The following is a 19472-nucleotide window of genomic DNA, read 5'->3' as shown; positions in this document are numbered from 1 at the left end:
TAGGCTATAATTTCTTGCCTAGGGTAGTCTAGTGTTTATTAACACTCATTTAGTCTCTCCTCTAGGCTTGCTGCCTTCTGGCTATTTTCTAGACTGCTACTAATCCAGGCTTTCTGAAATGACCTTAAGCGCATTTTTATGAAACTCTTGGCATCATATATAGGTTATTTCATCATTTGGTCTCTGCCTACCATTTTGTTGTTCTCATCTTTCAATGCACTGCCTGCTCTCTACGTCTGCCTTTCCTTTCTTGACATTTTAAACTCCCAGCATAAGCTTACTTGCAATTTTTGTTTGTTTTGTTTGCAGTTCTTGAGCACTTAAGGGTGTTATTTCAGGCTTCTGTCAAATTCAAATTATGTTTTTGTTCCCTGTGGCTTAAATGTCCCATTCTCTATAAGACCTTTTCTGATTTCCTCAGGATTTCTTTTACCGCCTACCTGGTAATTCTAGCATAATAACTATGAGGGTTTTTTGGAGGTATCAGAGATTGAACCCAGGACCTCATACATAGGAAACAGGTGCTCAGCCACTGAGCTACATCTGCTCCCCAACTGTATGATTTTTAAAATTTATGTATTTACATATCTCTCCCCAGTAGACTGAAAACTTTTAGATCAGTAGTTTGTTTTTTTATAAATTTATAACTTACACAGGATTGAGTATATAAAAGATACTCAGTACACTTGTTTAATAAACTCTAGCAGAGATAAAGAGATATGAGCATTAAGGCATTAGAATCCCAAGTCATCAGATGTTTTCAGCTGTTCTCAATATGTTCTTACAGAATGTGCTGTCACTTTTTTTTATACTGATTGATGGAGTGATGGGGTTTAATGTTAGTTTCCTTGTCATTGATTCAGTAATTCATTGTTGAATCTTAATCTGATTCTTCACATTGACATTAAAAATTCTAGAATTTTAATGAATATTGCTATTAGTTGTATGGCAATATTGTTTTATTGTCTGTGTAGCCAACAGATATTGATACATTGTTTGTGTATTTAGGGCTTTCTTTTGCGGGACAGGGGCTCCGATGTTGAAAGTTTGGACAAACTCATGAAAACCAAAAACATACCTGAAGCTCACCAGGATGCATTTAAAACTGGTTTTGCGGAGGGTTTTCTGAAAGCTCAAGCCCTAACACAAAAAACCAATGGTAAGTTGATTTGACACCATCCAAGTTTGAGAAGAAGATCTGAAATGAAGTCGTAATCCTACATTTAAATGACTAGCGACTATAAGTTTTTTCTAACAATCATCTTTTCATTGGTTATCTGCCACTATATTGGCCTAAACTGAGTGAAAGGGGGAACATATCCCAGTAGTGTCAGAGCCCCAAGAGAGAAACCAAATTCAAAGACAGAAGAATGAGTGTGCACCTAACCCCAGTGGCTTCATGAACTTTTTGTATTGGGATGCTAAAAGGAAATCATGGCAGTTGTACAAAAGAGTGCCAGGTTCTGAAGTTGCATGTTGAATATGATTACCAACAATAACATAAACTTGCTTTTTGTTGAGTTGTCATAGCTCATTGATGTCTTTTTCTTGACTGAAGACTTTTTCTTCCTCTTCCAGATTCCCTAAGGCGAACTCGTCTATTTCTCCTTGTTTTGCTGCTGCTTGGCATTTATGGACTCTTAAAAAACCCATTTTTATCTGGTAAAGACTGTTCTTATTTATGTGATTTGTTAATTTTTTTACTCCTCTAAATATTCATTTCTCTTTCAGAGTTAGTCTACTTAAGATGTAGAGAAAGAAAACGTTAAGGTTATAGTTCTGTAGTCTAGGCCTTTGATTCCTAAGTCAGGACATCTCAATTTGTCTTATTTTGAGATTGTTTTACATTGAACTAGGTAAATTTTAATCTGTTACGATTGTGTATCATCTGCAGTGTCAGAGGACTTTTTATATTTACATTGTTTTATAGATTATAAGAGAAGTTCTTTGAGACTGTAAAATTTCAAGGTTTGTTTTGAGAAAGTAATATTAGGATGAAATATATTAATTCAATTTCTAGTAATGGTTAATTTCCTAGGTTTTTAGAAAATGATATATTTATTATGAGAGAAATAGTTTATGTACAATTAAAATCATTGACCTTAATCAGGGCTTTACCCCAGAAAGCATTTTGTGGCATCAAACCTGGAATAATTTTTTAACATCCAGGAATGGCCCCTTTATATTTAGATTCACCTTCTTGTTCCTTTTCTTTGAAAAAAGAACTAATAATGGGGATGATGGGCATGATACCAGATAAGGAAGCAAGAAGAAATGAGTTCTGATTATTCTTGTACATTTCTTAATTTATATCTTAAATAAATTATTGCCTTCAAGTTAATTATTACTCTAATTTTATTAGGTCTAATTTTATTAGATCTGCAGATTAATTTTGAGCTGTTTTTTTTTTTCTTAATTTTAGAGCAGTGTGTATTTATGGAAAAATCATACAGACTGTACAAAGCTCCCATATATGGCCCCTCAGGCATTGTTTACTAAGTTCATCAATTTAGTTCCTTAAGAATAACCTAATGGGTAAAACTATTTGTTTCTATTTGAGAAACACTTTTAAATTTGCTCTCTGGCTTATGTATTCTCAGTGTGTTAAGTGCTTCTTTTTAACCCTGTATTTATTTTTTCTCTCATTTTTTGCTTCTAAATTTCAGTCTGTTTTAAAGACTGGAAAACTTTGGTTTCTTCTAAGGAAATTTAAAAAAATGCTTAGTTTATTCATTTATAATTGCTTTAGTTGAAGAATTTTTACTTGAGAGATATAAGAAAGCTTTGTCATAGAACCCCGAAGTTGACACTGTTTCTGACCTTTCTTATATTTAATAATGCTGTTACTGATCCATCACCTGAGAGCAACTAATAACTGTTGTCAGAAGAAAAGTGAAATAATCTGAGTCTCTTTTAAATGCTTGTGCTAATTTTTATGCTAGGTTTAAGGCAGTGTATTTCAAAGTATAGATCTCTGACCAATTGAATCAGAATAGTTAAGGATACTTGTTAAAAATACAAATGCTCGTGAGTCCTACCTCAAACTTGCAAACAAGTTCTGCACCATGGCCTAGGAACTTGGATTTTAACACATTTCTCATATAATTTTTATGTACACTGACATTTGTCAATCATTGATTGAAGGTGTCTGTTAATTAGGTGTTAAAAGGAGAAGAGAAAAATAATTCTTGGGTTTTAAATTGGCAAGTAGTTCAAAGATGTAGTTTTAATGTGGCTCATATTCTCCTTGAACATGATCTTGAGATCCAGAAGACCTAATTTCTACTTTTCATTCCAACTTAATTTTTGTGACCTTAGGTCTCTCAGATTGTGATCTTAGTCAGGTCTCTCAGACATTTAGTTTTTCTGGGATTATTTTTCTTGCATCTCTAAAATAAGGTATATGGAATTTTATCAATCTATCAACTCTTTCTTCTTCTCTTCAGTCCGCTTCCGGACAACAACGGGGCTTGATTCTGCAGTAGATCCTGTGCAGATGAAAAATGTCACCTTTGAACATGTTAAAGGAGTAAGTTCAAGTTCAAGTTTTCCTTACCACTCTTTGAATATATCTAATTGATGCTTTGCGTAAGATCACCCATTTGTTTCTAAGGTTTATTCTGGAATAGATAAAGTTGCATCCAAAAGTCTTATAAACCTTAGAATTTGGAGATAAATGACAGTAGCAGATCATCAGTCTTGTCTTAGGACAGGACTTAATATTGATTTGTGAAGAAGCAGGATGGTGACATGGAACGAATGTGGGCTTCATAGTCAGACTAAGTTTCAAATTCACTTTAGCCACTAATTGGTTTGAGCACGTTGCTTTAGACTCTTATAGTACGTTTGTGCCTGGCATATAGTAGATACCCAATAAATGGTGCTTTTCCTCATCCAGTCCTCTTATTTATCTTTGTAACTCCAATATCTAGAACATATGCATTTCTTCACTGAATAGAATGGATGAATGCTAGTGTATAGAAAATTGATTTGTTTGTTTAACAAATATTATTGTCTAAGTTTCAGGCCCTGCCCTAGGTGCTAGGGTAGAGCAAAAATGAAAAATACTTGCTCTCAAGGAAGTTAAATTCTAGCAGGAGGAATTGGAAACTGATATGGTAAATAAGAAAATAATAGAATATGTAAAAAATGGTGATATGTTTTGCAGGGGAAGTGGAGCAGAGTAATGGACTTGGGAGTTCTGGAAGGGGGGTGTTCAGGATAGGATTGACTGAGAAGGTGACATTTGAGCAAAGATTTTAAGGAGAAGATGGAGCAGACCATGCATTTATCTGAGAAAATATTTTTAACTAAAGGTACAGATATAGCACAGGTCCTAAAGCATTGGTGTACCTGCTTGTTCAGTGGTGAGTGAAAAGGCAACTTTTGTATGGAACAGAGTGAGCAAAAATCGAAGGAGGGGGTCAGGGAGGTATACAGAACCAGATTGCATAGCTTCTTGTAAGCCTTGAAAAAGACTGGCTTTTATTCTGAGAAAGTGGGGGCCATTGAAGGATTTTCAGCAGAGGAATGGTATGATTACTTAAATTCAATGGGAACACTGTGGCTGCTGTGTCAATAACAAACTCTTATGGGCAAAAGTAGATAACAAACTACTACAATAGTCCAGGCAAGTGATTGATGATGGCGGCTTAGACCAGTTTTGGTAGCAGTAAAGTTGGTTACATGTAGTTAAATTCTGAATATATGTTTGGAAGGTAGAACCAACAGGATTTCATGATCCATTAGAATATGGGATATGGAAGAAAAAGGAGTCAAGAATGACCACAAAATGTTTAGCCTGAGGGAAACGGACTTTGGCCCAGTGGTTAGGGCGTCCGTCTACCATATGGGAGGTCCGCGGTTCAAACCCCGGGCCTCCTTGACCCGTGTGGAGCTGGCCATGCGCAGCGCTGATGCGCGCAAGGAGTGCCGTGCCACGCAAGGGTGTCCCCCGCGTGGGGGAGCCCCATGCGCAAGGAGTGCGCCCGTGAGGAAAGCCGCCCAGCGTGAAAAGAAAGAGCAGCCTGCCCAGGAATGGTGCCGCCCACACTTCCCGTGCCGCTGATGACAACAGAAGCGGACAAAGAAACAAGACGCAGCAAATAGACACCAAGAACAGACAACCAGGGGAGGAGGGGAATTAAATAAATAAATAAATCTTAAAAAAAAAAAAAAAAATGTTTAGCCTGAGCAGTCAGAAAGATGGAGTTGCCATTTACTGAGAGACTGGTTGGTAGAGCGGATTTGGGGGACCAAGATTAGGAATTCAGTTTTGGGCATGGTAAATTTGAGATATCCAAATGAAGATGTTAAACAAGTACTTAGATATACCATTTTGGAATTCATGAGAGAGGTCTGAGCCAGAGATAAAAACTTAGGAGGTTTGCATTTATGTTTGAAGTCCATGTGGTCAGATTTGATAACCCAGGGAGCGAGTGTAACTAGAAAAAAGAAAAGGTTCAAGTAGTCACGGGAGCATGACAAGAGGACAGAGAAGGAGTTGCCAGTGAGGTAGTTGAGGGTGGTATCCGAGAAGAAAATGTTTCATTGAAAAAGGAGTGGTCATTTATGTGAAATGCTCGTAAATGGGGCAAGTGAGAGCTGATCACTGGATTTAGTAACAGGGAGGTCATTGGTGTACCTGTTAAACAACGATTTCAGTGGAGTAGCAGGGATTAAATCCTGATTAAAATGAGTTTACAAGAGAATGGAAGGAGAAGAAATGGATTAGATAATTACAAACAGTTCCTGGATTTTGTTGGAAAGAAGCACAGACAATTTACCTCTTGTAACAGAAGGTAAAGTAGAGATGTTGGTTAATAACTATTGTGGGGTGGTATTTGGTGAAGGGGGAAGATTTGTGGAATTTCACTGGTAGCGAAGTCATAATCAAGGTTATCAGCTGACAGCATGTATGAAAAGAGGAAGAAATATGAGTGGCTTATGGAAGAGGTGTGAAATTGTGTGGGAATGGGAGAAGGAATGGATAGGGAAATAAAATATGACTGCTAGATCCTCTTGAAGTTTGAGGTCATGAATTTATAATCTGACCAGTTGTATTAATTTCCATTCTAATACAGTAGGGCTGCCATAACCAGTTACCACAAACTTGGTGGCTTAAAACAACAGGAATATATCCACTCACAGATCTGGAGGCTAGGATTCTGAAATCAAGGTGTTCCCTGGGCCGTGTTCCCTTTGGGGGTGCAGAGAAGATTCCTTCCTTGTCTCTTCTAGCTTCTGGTAGTGGCTAGCAGGCCTTGGTATTCAGAGGCTTGTAGCTGCTTAATTCCACCCATAGCACCAGTCAGCATGGCTGTTTTCTTCAACTGACTTCTACTTCTTTCATCTCTTCCAAATATGGATTCTGAAGCTGTAGTCTCACACTGTCTTCTTATCTGTGCTCTACAATGATGTGCTTGTTTTCATTCTGGAAACTACAGTTTAGAAAGGATGTTGACAAATACAAAGTTTCCAGAGAAGTCAGTAAAGCACAGTATTAGTGTTTAAAAATTTAAAGAACTTTGCCTTGTCCAAGAGTGGTCCTAGGGCTCCTTTCCATGGCAAACAAATTTATTTTAAAGAAATCTCTCTAACACTTGTAGCTGCATAAAAAGGAAAAGACTATTTGCAATTTAATGATATCTCACTAGTGAATATGTTCAAGTTAAGGCTGTGTAATTGTTTTTCAGCAAGTCTAGAAGAAAATCTCCCTGCAAGAAACACTTAAAATGCATGACCTCCGACTCTTCCAACTTTTAAGATACTGATTTCATTATTTTTTTTCCTCTTACAAACCTTTGTTCTTATTTTTATGCAACCTTTCCACCAACCAATCTCAGTTATTTAGGAATAAGGCATAGGGAGTCATTCTTGGCAATTCAAATACCTGTGAATCCTGGTGGAATTGCTAAAATGGAACAGTTGAGAAAGGGTTTGTGCAGTGATTATTTGAAAACTTGAATCATCAGTGCAGAGAGTCTTACTCATTTTGTATGAGGTCAGCAATCAGCACACCCTAAATTAAAGTCACTACTAAGGCAGTGGTCAGCTTGGGCATTACATAATTTCTTCCTGAGGTATATATGCTTAATTATTGAATGTATCACACTTCTTGTGGGATCAGGGCATTAAAAAGTCCAAAGCTAAGGAAAACATGCTGATGACTAAACATTAGGAAAGGAATTAGGCTCATAAAGTAGAACCTCACAAAATTTTCCATGTTGAAATGAATCAGATTATAATTCCTACAAAATCTAAATTTGTGTAGAGCAACTTGATAGCATTTGACAGGGAAGCAGATTTGGCTCAACTGATGGAGCATCCACCTACCACATAGGAGGTCCAGGGTTCAAACCCGGGGCCTCGTGACCCGTATGGTGAGCTGGCCCATGTGCAGTGCTGATGCGCACAAGGAGTGCCGTGCCATGCACGGGTGTCCCCCACAGAGGGGAGCCCCACGCGCAAGGAGTACGCCCCATAAGGAGAGGGGCCCCCGTGAAAAAAGCGCAGCCTGCCCAGGAGTGGCGCCACACACATGGAGAGCTGATACAGCAAGATGACCCAACAAAAAGACACAGATTCCCGGACACAGAAGAACATATAGTGAATGGACACAGAGAGCAGACAACTCGGGGGGGAGGGGAGGGGTGAGAAATAAATAAAAAATCTTTTTAAAAAAATTAGCATTTGAGAAACACTTTTGTCACTAGGGAGTACCTATCATTTCTACTGAGTATTTGAAGAGCTTGTTTAGGAATCTTATTCCCTTGCACAGAATTTCTGAATATGTACAAAGGCATGCTTTTATATACAGTTGTCTTAAACACATTAGTATCGAGTCAGGCGTCCTCCAACCAAGGGGTATAAACTGGTGCCGAGGAGGCCACACGGGTCCCCAGTTTGGAATATGGCTGCTGGACCGTCAGGTCCTTCTAGTGCTTGCACCTGTCCTTGGGCTGTCACCCATCATTTTTTTTTTTAGAAGGTACCGTGTATTGAACCCTGGACCTCACACGTGACGCACGCACTCAACCATTGACCTACACCTGCTCCACAGCCGTCGTTCTTGGCCTCAGTTTCCACATCTGTAAAATGAAAGTTTGAGCTAGGTACCTGTGAGGACCTTCACCTGTGATGCTTGTGATCTCGAGAGAAACCTGCGTACATTGAAAGCTGCCAAAGGGAAAGCTTAGCTTGAAGTCTATGGCCCAAAATGACTCTGCTAGTGGAGACCCTCATCCTTTATGGAGAGGACCAGACTAGAGGCTGGGATGAGCATGCCACTACAGCTGGCCTCTGCCATTCCATCCCAAGGTGCCATCTCTGCTAGATACTACAGAAGTAAGACCAAAGGAAAGGAGAGGGAAGAACAGCATGAGAAGACTTTGGGACTTTCCATGAGCCATTCAGGTAACATTTCTAAGTGGGAGAAGCTGCAGGTGATGGCCAGCAAGTGTAGGAAGATTGTGTGCTCTGTCACCATTCCATGTCCCCGCCATTGCCCTGGTCTGGTACATGCACTGCCAAGGAGGCCAAGCATGGACAGGCTACAGGCATCTTAGAATGGTGGTTGTGGCCATCAGCTTCACTGGAGGGCTTCTCTCTATGTATGTGCAGTGCAAGAGACTTAAGCCTTGTAATAGAGTAATCTGTGTTCAGAACTGCTCAGAAACTGGCAAAAAGAATAATTTTGAGAAATCTCTATTAACAGAACCCAACTTTGAAAGTAAAGGTGGACATGAAATCTGTCATTCGGACACAACCCTTTTTGTTGCATAGAACCTGAATACAATAGAGCAAAAATTGGCGATGTTGGAGGGTTTATTGTTTTTGGACATCCCTGAAGAGCTGAAGGAAATTGTTTACTGTTGATTATGTATCTTTTATGATGTCATTTAATAGCATAGACTGGGCAGGTGAATATTTTTAATGGCTTCTCTTTTTTGAAATCCTCCTCACTTTGTCTCCTGGAAAGCCTTCGACTGCTGCACACTGTTGGCTACTACCTCTGCCAGTGTGCCCATGAGACTGGGAGGTATAGGACCCATGGTCTACAGTGTGGGGTGAGCAGAACAGTAGTGCCCAAGGCCTGTGAAGCTGTGGCTCCCATTAGTTGCATGCCCCACCTAGGAGCGAGGGACCGTCCTGCCATCAGTAGATGAGAGCCTTCCCTTCAAACCAAATGCCTGCCTTACCCCAGCAACCTACCCTGACATTTCTCCTCAGCAAGCAGGAGGAGACATGGTGCTCTGTGTGGTAGCAAGTGCTAAGCAAGCTAAGCAAGCAGCACTTTACCAAATTCACTTATTTTGTAAATGTGTGTCCAGTGGGATCGAAACTTAAAAGATGTCTCATTTATAATTTCCCCTTCATTACTTGTCTTCTCTCTTTTACATTATAGATCTAATGAAAACCCTTTTTGCCTTATAAAATCTAAGGTACATGACATCCACTCACTTGGTGTCCAAAAAACAGACTTGTGATTATTACATAGGACAAAGAAGCTGCGCTTTTTCGTAAACAGCTCAAATGGAAATTAATAGACACAGAATGACAGTTAGAGCATAATTCCTCTGGTTTTGCACCTGTTTTGTGAAAAGTCCTTATCTCATAGGCCTGCCCCATAAGTTTAATTTCTGTCAACAATGAAAAAGAAGGGTTTTTGAGATGTAAACAGAAGGAAAGGAAGTGAATAATTGAAACAAGATAGAATATTTTAGAAATAATTCTTTAAAAAATTATTGAGAACTTTTTATAATATGATTCATTGCCTTAGTCCCCTTACCCTTATTTTCCTCCATAGATTTTATGTTTTTCAACTGGGAATTCCCCTACCATAGAGGTTGGTGAAATAAAATATAGTTTGAGTAGTAGATGATATCTAATCTCTTTTCCTTTTTTCCTCCAATTTAAAATTGACATTTGTGACTCCTAGTTTTAGAACAGCTAGGGAAATTGCTCACCCTTTTTGATAGGTAGGTTTCTTTGTCTTATACCAGACATTTTAAAATTAAGCTAATGTTTTCTTGTTTATCATATTGGGCTTTATTCCTGCTAGGGATCTCAAGTCTGTAAAATTTTATATCTTTAGGTTTGAATAGCTTTATATTTCTGTCTAAAATCTGTAAAACAATATCAGTACAACATAGCTTAATTTTTAAAAAAAAATTTTATGACTTTTTTGTAAAAAATTCATTATTTTTATACCCCCCTCCCCCTATGGCTCCTTTGTTCATTTATCTGTTTGCTCCCATCTGGGAGGCAGGTGTTTACCTGCTTGAGCCATATCTGCTCCCTGCTTATTTTGTTTTGTTTTTTGTTTGTTTTTATTTTGTGGTTTTATTTTGTTTTGGGTTGGTTTTTGCTTCTTTTGTTTGCTGTTGTCTGCTGTTGTCTTCATTGTTTTGCTCACTGCTCCATTTTTTGTTTTTGTTTTTGTTTGTTGTCTACTTGTTTGTTCCGTGGGAAACTCAACTTGAGCCATATGCACCCTTTCCCTAGCTTAATTTTAGACTGCCACTTCCTTATGATGAAAAGAACCTCATATTTAATCACTAATTAATGTTACAAAACAGACTCACTTAATCATATGTAATAAGACTACATACCACCTTTGCCCCTGGAGCCCATAACCAGTCCAAGAAATGTCTGGATTTGAAATTTGCTAGGTGAGTCTTAAAAATCAAATGCCGCTGATAACATTTAAAGTTTTGATGAAATATACCTTATTAAATGGCGGAAGCACTATCTTGAAAGAAGATTGGAAGAAGTTCAAATAATTTTCATTGGGATTGTGAGGAAACTGCATGACTCTTTTTTTCTTTTAAAGATTTATTTTATTTATATCTCTCCCCTTACCCCCCATTGTCTGTTCTCTGTGTCCATTTGCTGTGTGTTCTTATGTGTCCGCTTGCATTCTTGTCATGTGGCACCAGGAAACTGTGTTGCTTTTTTTTGTTGCGTCACCTTGCTGCATCAGCTCTCCGTGTGTGCGACACCCCATTCCTGGGTGGGCTATGCTTTTTTTGCATGGGGTGGCTCTCCTTGTGGGGCACACTCCTTGCATGTGGGGCACCCCTATGCGGGGGACACCCCTGTGTGGCAGGGCACTCCTTTCACGCAGGCAGCACTGCATGTTGGCCAGCTCACCAAATGGGTCAGGAGGCCCCGGGGATCAAACCCTGGACCCTCCATATGGTAGGTGGACACTCTTTCAGTTGAGCCACAGCCCCTTCTCCTGCATGACTCTTAATGAGTTGAGAATAGAGTCCTTTGTGTGTGTTTAAATGGATTCAAAGAGAAAGCCCAGTTAATTCTAAATCTAAATTATATTTCTTATTTTCAAAGAGCAAGCCTTGATAATCTGATGTATTATAAAAAATTTTTTGGTAAATTGTGTCCATTTAGGTGGAGGAAGCTAAACAAGAATTACAGGAAGTGGTTGAGTTCTTGAAAAATCCACAAAAATTTACTGTACTTGGAGGTAAACTTCCAAAAGGTAAGGTATTTTCTCTACTTTGATTTAGCAGTACTAAAAATACTGTCCATATAATACTAATTTAACTTTCACCTGATTTCAATTATTAATATTTGGTTCTGAATTTGCTGTTTTACAAAAAAATATGTACTCATTCTGAATATTCTGTTCTATAGCCCTTTTTTTTTTTAAATTTTGACATAATTTCAAACTTGAAGAAAAGTTGCAAGAATTACTCTAAGGAGCCCTCCTCTCTGGACCTTTAATCCAGACTCCCCAGGTGTCAACATTTTGTCCCTTTTGTTTTGCATTCACTTTTTCTTTTCCTCTACATGTATTTCTTTACTTGAGAGTAAGTTGCAGATATTATGTGACTTTACCCCTGAATAGCTCAGTGTGTATTTCCTAAGCATAAGGTCATAGTTCTTCCTTTAATCTGAATTCTTTATTCTTTTTTGGGAGTGGGGGTGGGAGATGTTCTTTCATGATCTTGACAGTTATGGCAACTACAAGGTAATTATTTTTAGTATGTTTTCCCATATGGATTTGTCTGTTATTTCTCATAGTTACTCAAAATGATTTTAATGGCTTTGTAGTATCCTTCCAGTGTTTGGCTAAACCATAATTTGTCTAGTCAGACTCTTTTTTCTAATCACAAGAGGTATTTTATAAATTTGTCTAGAAATCCCCAGGTACCAAGATATAATCTACAAGAATTGATATGATGAAGATTTAAACCAGCTAGGCATCCCTAAAACATGGAAATAGTAGCATATTCTTTTTGAACTCACCATAAAAATTTTTTTATGTTAAAATGCAACGTTAATATAGTTTTGTTGGCTTTTTTATGCAGTCTGTACATTTAAGAAAAAGTTTTATATAGATCAGAGACTTCTTTTTCATCTTATGAAAAATGTATTATAAAAGTTTCAAACATGAAAAATTTGAAAGAGTAGTATAATTAACAACCATATTCTATCCGCTGAAATTCAGCAGTTAACATTCTGTCATATTTGCTTTATTTCTCTTTCTCTCTGTAGATAGAGATATGTGTGTACACATATATATTTTTTCTCCCTGAACCATTTGAAAGAAAGCTGTAGACATCAACCTACTTTACGTCTAAATATGTTGGTATGCATCTCCTTAAAAATAAGGACATTGTCCTAAATAAACACAATACTCTCATCCCACAAAGAAAAGTTATCAACTAAGTCCTTAGTATCTACTACCTAGTCTTCTTTCATTTTTCACCAAATGCCCCTAGAATGCTTTTTTTACATATATAATACCTGTTTTTTTTTTAATGGAAAAGGTTCCAGTTAAGCTTCATGCATTACATTTCGTTTGCCTGTGTAGTCTTTGAATCCATTTTTATGTGAATTTTGCCTTAGTTGTTTAATAATAAAGGTCTCAACATCTGTCTCCCTGTTTTGTCTATTGCTTGTATGTAAACAAACAGTATTTAAATGATTAAGGAAAATTGATTATAGGGAATTACTGCTAATAATTATTAGCAGACAAATTGGGTGTGTTTCACAATACTGGTTATTAGTGTGCCTTTAAATTACATAAACTAATAATTATTTCTTTAACAATAATTGGTATAGAGGATTAAAAATATTTTTTTTGATCATTCTTGTTTAATCTTTATTTTAGGAATTCTTTTAGTTGGACCACCAGGCACAGGAAAGACTCTTCTTGCCCGAGCTGTGGCTGGAGAAGCTGATGTTCCTTTTTATTATGCTTCTGGTTCAGAATTTGATGAGATGTTTGTGGGTGTGGGAGCCAGCCGCATCAGAAATCTTTTTAGTACGTTTTAATGCACCTTTTAATGTTAAATCTGGTTAGTTTTAGGAGAAAAAGCCTCCTTACTCTTTCTTTGCTAATTGATTGTGATTAATAGTGGACCGAAATAGCTTTTGTTGGTATCTAGTCTCAGGTAATTTAGTTTGTGATCTGTTTTCTTTCTCCAAGAGGAATAGTCAGAGGAGCGCCAAAAAGTGCTAGATGAGGTTGGAGGCTGCTGAAAAGCTCTCATTATTATTATTTTTAAAAAGTTATTTAGATTACATAAATGTTACATAAAAAATGTAGGGGATTCCCGTATGCCCCAATCCCTACTCCTCCCACATTTTCCCACATTAACAACATCCTTCATTAGTATGGTACATTTTTTAAAATTGATGAACACATTTTAGAGGATTGCCAGTAAGTGTGGATTATAGTGTACATTGTAGTTTACACTCTCACCTGCACATTTTTGTACATTATGACAAGGTATATAATGGTCTGTATCTGTCATTGCAGTGTCGTTCAGGACACTTCGCAAGTCCCGAAAATGCCCCCAAATTACACTGATTTTTCCCTCTTCATTCCCTCAGAACCTCCATTGGCCACTGCCTCCACATCAGTGATAAAAGTTCTTCCATTACTAGCATCACAATAAGTCTATAGTAGAATAACAGTAAGTCTACTCTAGTCTATCCTTCATTCCCCAATCCTAAGGAATCAGGGATGGTGATGCCCACTCTGCCTCTAATTGAGAGGGGGCTTGGATCCCGTGGGGCAGGTGGATGGGACTATCTTGCTTGCATCGCACACCCTCTGTTCTTGAGATGGTCGTTGCCCATCATCATCTTGTTAGTTGTCCTGGGTGAGAAAGTGAACTTGGAGAGTTGGTTTTGCAACTCTGTTGACATTCAGGGCCTGACTGGCACGTGGAAAGCCCATAGATTTAAATCTCTTGGACATACACCAACTCTAGTGCTAACTGTATGTTCAAATAGAAGGGCATTGGGGAGCACAAATTCCAAAGTAGGGCCCACTGGCAGAGCCCCAAACTCCTGAGCTATTTGCCCTATGGCCCACTGGCAGGGTGCAAACTCCTGGGCTATCTGCCATGTCTGTAGTGTCTGGATGTCTCCAGAGCCCTCAGAAGCCCCACTATTTTAGGCAGTATTTACTTTGGCAGTCAATGAGATCCTGCTGAGGTGCGTAAATCACAATATCTGGAATGACCTCCTGACTCACTTTGAAGTCTCTTAGCCATGTAAACTCATTTGTCTTTACCCTTTCCCCGTTTTGGTAAAGGTCTTTTTCCAGGTGCATTGCTAGTTGCTGAAAAGCTCTCCTTTCTATTTTTACTTTTTAAAATTCATCATTCTATAATATGTAATCAAGGAATCAAGGAGTAATTATTGGCTGCAGATTTGATCAAATAAGGAATCTGTTCAACTTCAGAATGAATGTCCAAGTATTCTCATTTTATATTCTCTTTGATTTTTTTTTCCTGAGGTTACTATATGTAATATATATATATATATTTTAGTCGCTGTTCTTAAATCAGTAAAAAATGGTCTTTTTTTTGTGTGTTTTCACCCACATATATAGTTTTTTGTTGGCTTTTGAAAATCTTACAAGTTGATATTTACATGTTTTTGTTCAAGAGTGATTTCTTTTAACTTATTTGAATCTTTTCTGTTTTGTTAGGGGAAGCAAAAGCAAATGCTCCTTGTGTTATATTTATTGATGAATTAGATTCTGTTGGTGGGAAAAGAATTGAATCTCCAATGCATCCATATTCAAGGCAGACTATAAATCAACTTCTTGCTGAAATGGATGGGTAATTGACAGTCTTCTTTTGGCTATGGAATATGGTGATATTTTTAATACATTAGGATTTTATCCAATTTTTGAAATTTAAAATTAATAACATGTCTCTTAGTATTTGATAAATATAAACTTTATCTTATAAAATTGCTTCCATAAAGCATTAGATGACATTCTAGAAATATGAAAAATGTTATGTTAGGTAGGTGACCATTTCCCGTCTAAGGTCGTGGCAGACTTCTCTCAGGATTGTGTTTCCATTACTATTTGTATATTTGATGCATCGGCTCCTTATTTAATTTGTGTTATTTATACATTTTCTTATTTATTGTATTATGCTTTAGTCAGGAATGCAGTGATTCAACTTGAGGTTAGTCTCTTTCAAGATTCTTAACCTTTATTGTTCCATGGACCCCTTTGCCAGTCAGGTGAAAACCATGGACCCATTCTCAGGACATAGCGGCAAATAGTTTTATGACACTCAACATCAGCATGTCTTTAAGTTAAATTTTAGGATTATTTAAAATTATGTTTTACAACTTTCCCATAATTCTAATACCTGATACCCTAACACAGTTCAACATCTGTTCAAATGGTCATTTTCAGCAAACATTTAGAAATTCAAGTTTTCTCACAGTGTCATAAAACCATCTCTGTCATCTTTACCGACATTTTTGCAGGCAGTTATTATCCATGGCACTCAGAACACACGACATCAAAATAAAAATCATACTAAGTACACACTATCCTGTGTATTCATAATAAATGCATAACACTTGCACCAACAGGTTCCCACAAGAATAATAATGTTTTTTTGAATTTTCAGTTCAAGCCCAGGGACCCATCGGCCTCTGGTTAGGGACCTCTGGTCTCTTTGAAGTAAAGGGGAAAGCACATTGGTTCCTACACAGTTTTTGACTGTTCTTTAAGTGTTGCAGTAGATTTAAAGCTTGCATCAATTTTCACAATATAAAAGCTAATGGTGGGGTTGCTTTGAAAGAAGCAAAATTATATCTTTTTAAAGTCATTGATATTTTAGAACAAAAAGTCTAGGAGCAAAGAAATTGAATTGGTAAACTTGAAAATACTTTTTAAAAAATGAGGTTCATTTTATATCATTTATTGCCAAGCTTTTTATATCAGGTCACCTTTTGTAAATAGAAAAAATGTTGTGAAAGATAAGTAACCATAGATGATTCGATGCTTTATTATGAGCACTTTATTGACCTGCACTTGCCTAGCATTTTTTCCTTTTTTAAAAAAACAATTAGAGATGTCTTACTATTTGGAACAGTAAAAAAATCAATCCCTGTTCTTGGCTATTATTAAGGTGTTAATGAACAGTTTTGCATAGAACATTTGTATATGTGAGCTATGCTTTATTTATCAGTGAAAATATGCTTTTTTGTTTTTAATAGTTTTAAACCCAATGAAGGAGTTATCATCATAGGAGCCACAAATTTCCCAGAGGCATTAGATAAGTAAGTATTAAAACAAAAGTTTTGTGAGGTGCTTATGTATGCTACAACATGGGTGAACTTTGACATTATGCTAGGTTAAAGAAGCTAGTCATAAAAGACCACATATAATATGATTTCACTTATATGAAATTCAGAGAATAGGCAAATCCATAGAGACAGAAAGTAGATTAGTGGTTGCCAGAGGCAGGGGAGAATGGGTAGTGGCTGCTAATGGTGTGGGATTTCTTTTGGGGTGATAAAATATTCTCAAATCTCAATAAATCAGTTTTTTAAAAAAGATTTCTCTGACAATCTATATATCAAAAGTTTCTTTTAGAGCATTTTTAAAATAAAACTCTAATATTAATATTAGCTTTAAATTAAAATTTGTATTAAATTTTTGTTGATTCCATTGTAGAAATTATTGATACTTTTATTTGATCTAGGTAGTTTATTTTTGCCTAAGACTCTAGTCTAACATTTTTATACTTAGCAATTGAGATGAGTGTGTTGGTGTCACTATAGACAGCTGTGGAATTATTCCGTGACCTGGCATTTTTTTGTTTCTGAGGAATTGTGCTATGTAGATGAACATGTAGATCCATATGAATCTTTGCTCTATCTTCTGATAATTGAGAATATTATTTAACCCATATTTTAAAAGGAATTCTCTGAACACTGATGGTCAAAACTATGTTTACAGTCTCTGGCTACTCCCTCTTTTCTTCCCATCATCTGTTCAGTGAGTCAGTCCTGTCTAACTTGAAATTCAGCATAAATAATGTTTATTAATTTATATTTTCCTTCCATATTCTTCCTATAGTGCCTTAATACGTCCTGGTCGTTTCGATATGCAAGTTACAGTTCCAAGGCCAGATGTGAAAGGCCGAACAGAAATTTTGAAATGGTATCTCAATAAAATAAAATATGATCAGTGTAAGTCTAAGTCTATAGTGTGAACATTATTATCTCTGTAAAATGATAATATGTCCATCCACCTCTTTGTGGTCTGGTCCATTCTTGATAAGTGATTTTAAAGATATATTCATTTATATGTCTTTTTAAAAATTAAGTCCATTCCTTAGTTATTTTGTATCCAGGAAATTCTATAATTTTGACCCTGATTACAAAAAAGTTTTTATAAAGTACTCAGATAGATAACATTTGAAGATGAATATATGCGTAAATATTTTTAAAGAAGAATGTAGAATTCATAATATTAGAAATTGCATCAGAAACAGTAGCTCATGATATAGTCAGTTTGGGAAAGGAGGAAAAATAAAGTATAAAACATAATACATGGAAATATTGTGGACCCACTTGAATAATAAAGTTATTAAAGCTGCAGTATTTTCAGAGATACCTAAATGAGTTCAGATTCCAAATGTTTCCTATAGTGCTAATCATAAGGAGGACTTTTATGTCCAAAATATTTCAAGATGAAATTCAGAGAAAAAAATGTTATATATTGGTTTGTTTCTCAGTTTCTGGTTAGGATAGTAACAATAATTATAAACCATATTTGAGGGCTTATAATTCATTTCCTGGCAACTCTACATTTCTTTGTTTTTTTACAAAGTTGTTTAAATTTAGAAACATTGGCAATGTGTCCCTGTGATCATTTTAATGCCATAGTTTGGCCTGCTTTTTTACCTCTAAGAATCTTATTAAAATTAATTTATTTCTGGGGTTTAATGAAAATTATTATTTTAAATTGTAGCTCAGAATAACTATTTTCTTCCTAGGTGAATGAATTCCTCATTTATAAAGAGCTTTCTATTAATTATTAATAATGGAAATAGTATTAATTACTTTACTATAGTTTCATCAAGCAAAATAAACAACCTACCCTTGGATTCTGTTTTGAACTTTTGCATATTGTATGCTTTTTTTTTTTTTTCACATAGCTGTTGATCCAGAAATCATAGCTCGGGGTACTGTTGGCTTTTCTGGAGCAGAGTTGGAGAATCTTGTGAACCAAGCTGCATTAAAGGCAGCAGTTGATGGAAAAGATATGGTTACTATGAAGGAACTAGAGTTTTCCAAAGATAAAATTCTAATGGGTAGGTTTTCATTATATAGAGTAACTTTTTTGATTTTTTAATTTTAATTTAAATTTATTTATTTTTCTCTTTCTCTTCCCCTCTAGCCCCTCACCCCCAGTTGTCTGCTCTCTGTATTCTGTGTCCGCCTGTATTCTTGTTGGTACTGGGAATCTGTGTCTTTTTTTTGTGTGTCATCTTGCTGTGTCAGCTCTGTGTGTGTGTGGCACCACTCCTGGGCCAGCTGCGCTTTTTTTTTTTCACACGGGGTGGCTCTCCTTGCAGGCACGCAATCCTTGCACGTGGGCTCCCCTACGTGGGGGACACCCCTGCATGGCATGTACTCCTTATGCACAGCAGCACTGTGCCTGGGCCGGCTCACCACATGGGTGAGGAGACCCTGCGTTTGAACTCTGTACCTCCCATATGGTAGACGGAAGCTCTATCAGTTGAGCCACATCCGTTTCCCGAGTAATTCTTTTTTTTATGACATATTTTTCATTGAGCTAAAACCAATGGTTTTGTTGAATATAATCTTACTGTAAAATTTCAATGTCTGGGTATTCAAGGTTTACAGTAAATTTACAAATTCTCAGTTTGAGAGTCAAACAAATGCCTATAAGCAGTGACACATTTTCTTGGTAGTAACCATCTTGTCACTATGTGTGCCTCAGTTTTATAGTGTAGCACATTTATTAATTTTGCCTTACTGTTGGAAGACGTCTCTTCTGACTAAAGAGTATGAAAAGCTAAAAAAGGCAGGTATGGAAAAATGAAAATATATACTTAAAAGTATCAACACAATTTGGTCTCTTACAGAACAAATACATTCCAGTAGCTAACATGACTACAGTGGTTGAGGCGGGTCAGTGGATT

The 19472-nt window shown here is 36.8% G+C and overlaps 1 protein-coding gene across 1 annotated transcript in view; it reads left to right on the top strand.

The window, feature by feature from the left end:
• YME1L1 (YME1 like 1 ATPase) overlaps positions 1-19472 on the top strand; it is a 43493-nt gene that overhangs the window by 17462 nt on the left and 6559 nt on the right. The window contains exons 6-14 of the mRNA XM_004470752.5: positions 1009-1159; positions 1579-1662; positions 3447-3529; positions 11413-11503; positions 13142-13294; positions 14975-15107; positions 16513-16575; positions 17378-17490; positions 18462-18617. Of these exons, the coding sequence (XP_004470809.1) occupies positions 1009-1159; positions 1579-1662; positions 3447-3529; positions 11413-11503; positions 13142-13294; positions 14975-15107; positions 16513-16575; positions 17378-17490; positions 18462-18617 (1027 nt within the window). The remainder of the gene's footprint in view (positions 1-1008; positions 1160-1578; positions 1663-3446; positions 3530-11412; positions 11504-13141; positions 13295-14974; positions 15108-16512; positions 16576-17377; positions 17491-18461; positions 18618-19472) is intronic.

This window comes from Dasypus novemcinctus, chromosome 5, assembly GCF_030445035.2.
Source record: "Dasypus novemcinctus isolate mDasNov1 chromosome 5, mDasNov1.1.hap2, whole genome shotgun sequence".
Lineage (NCBI taxonomy): Eukaryota > Metazoa > Chordata > Mammalia > Cingulata > Dasypodidae > Dasypus > Dasypus novemcinctus.
This window is presented reverse-complemented; position numbering and strand designations above follow the sequence as displayed.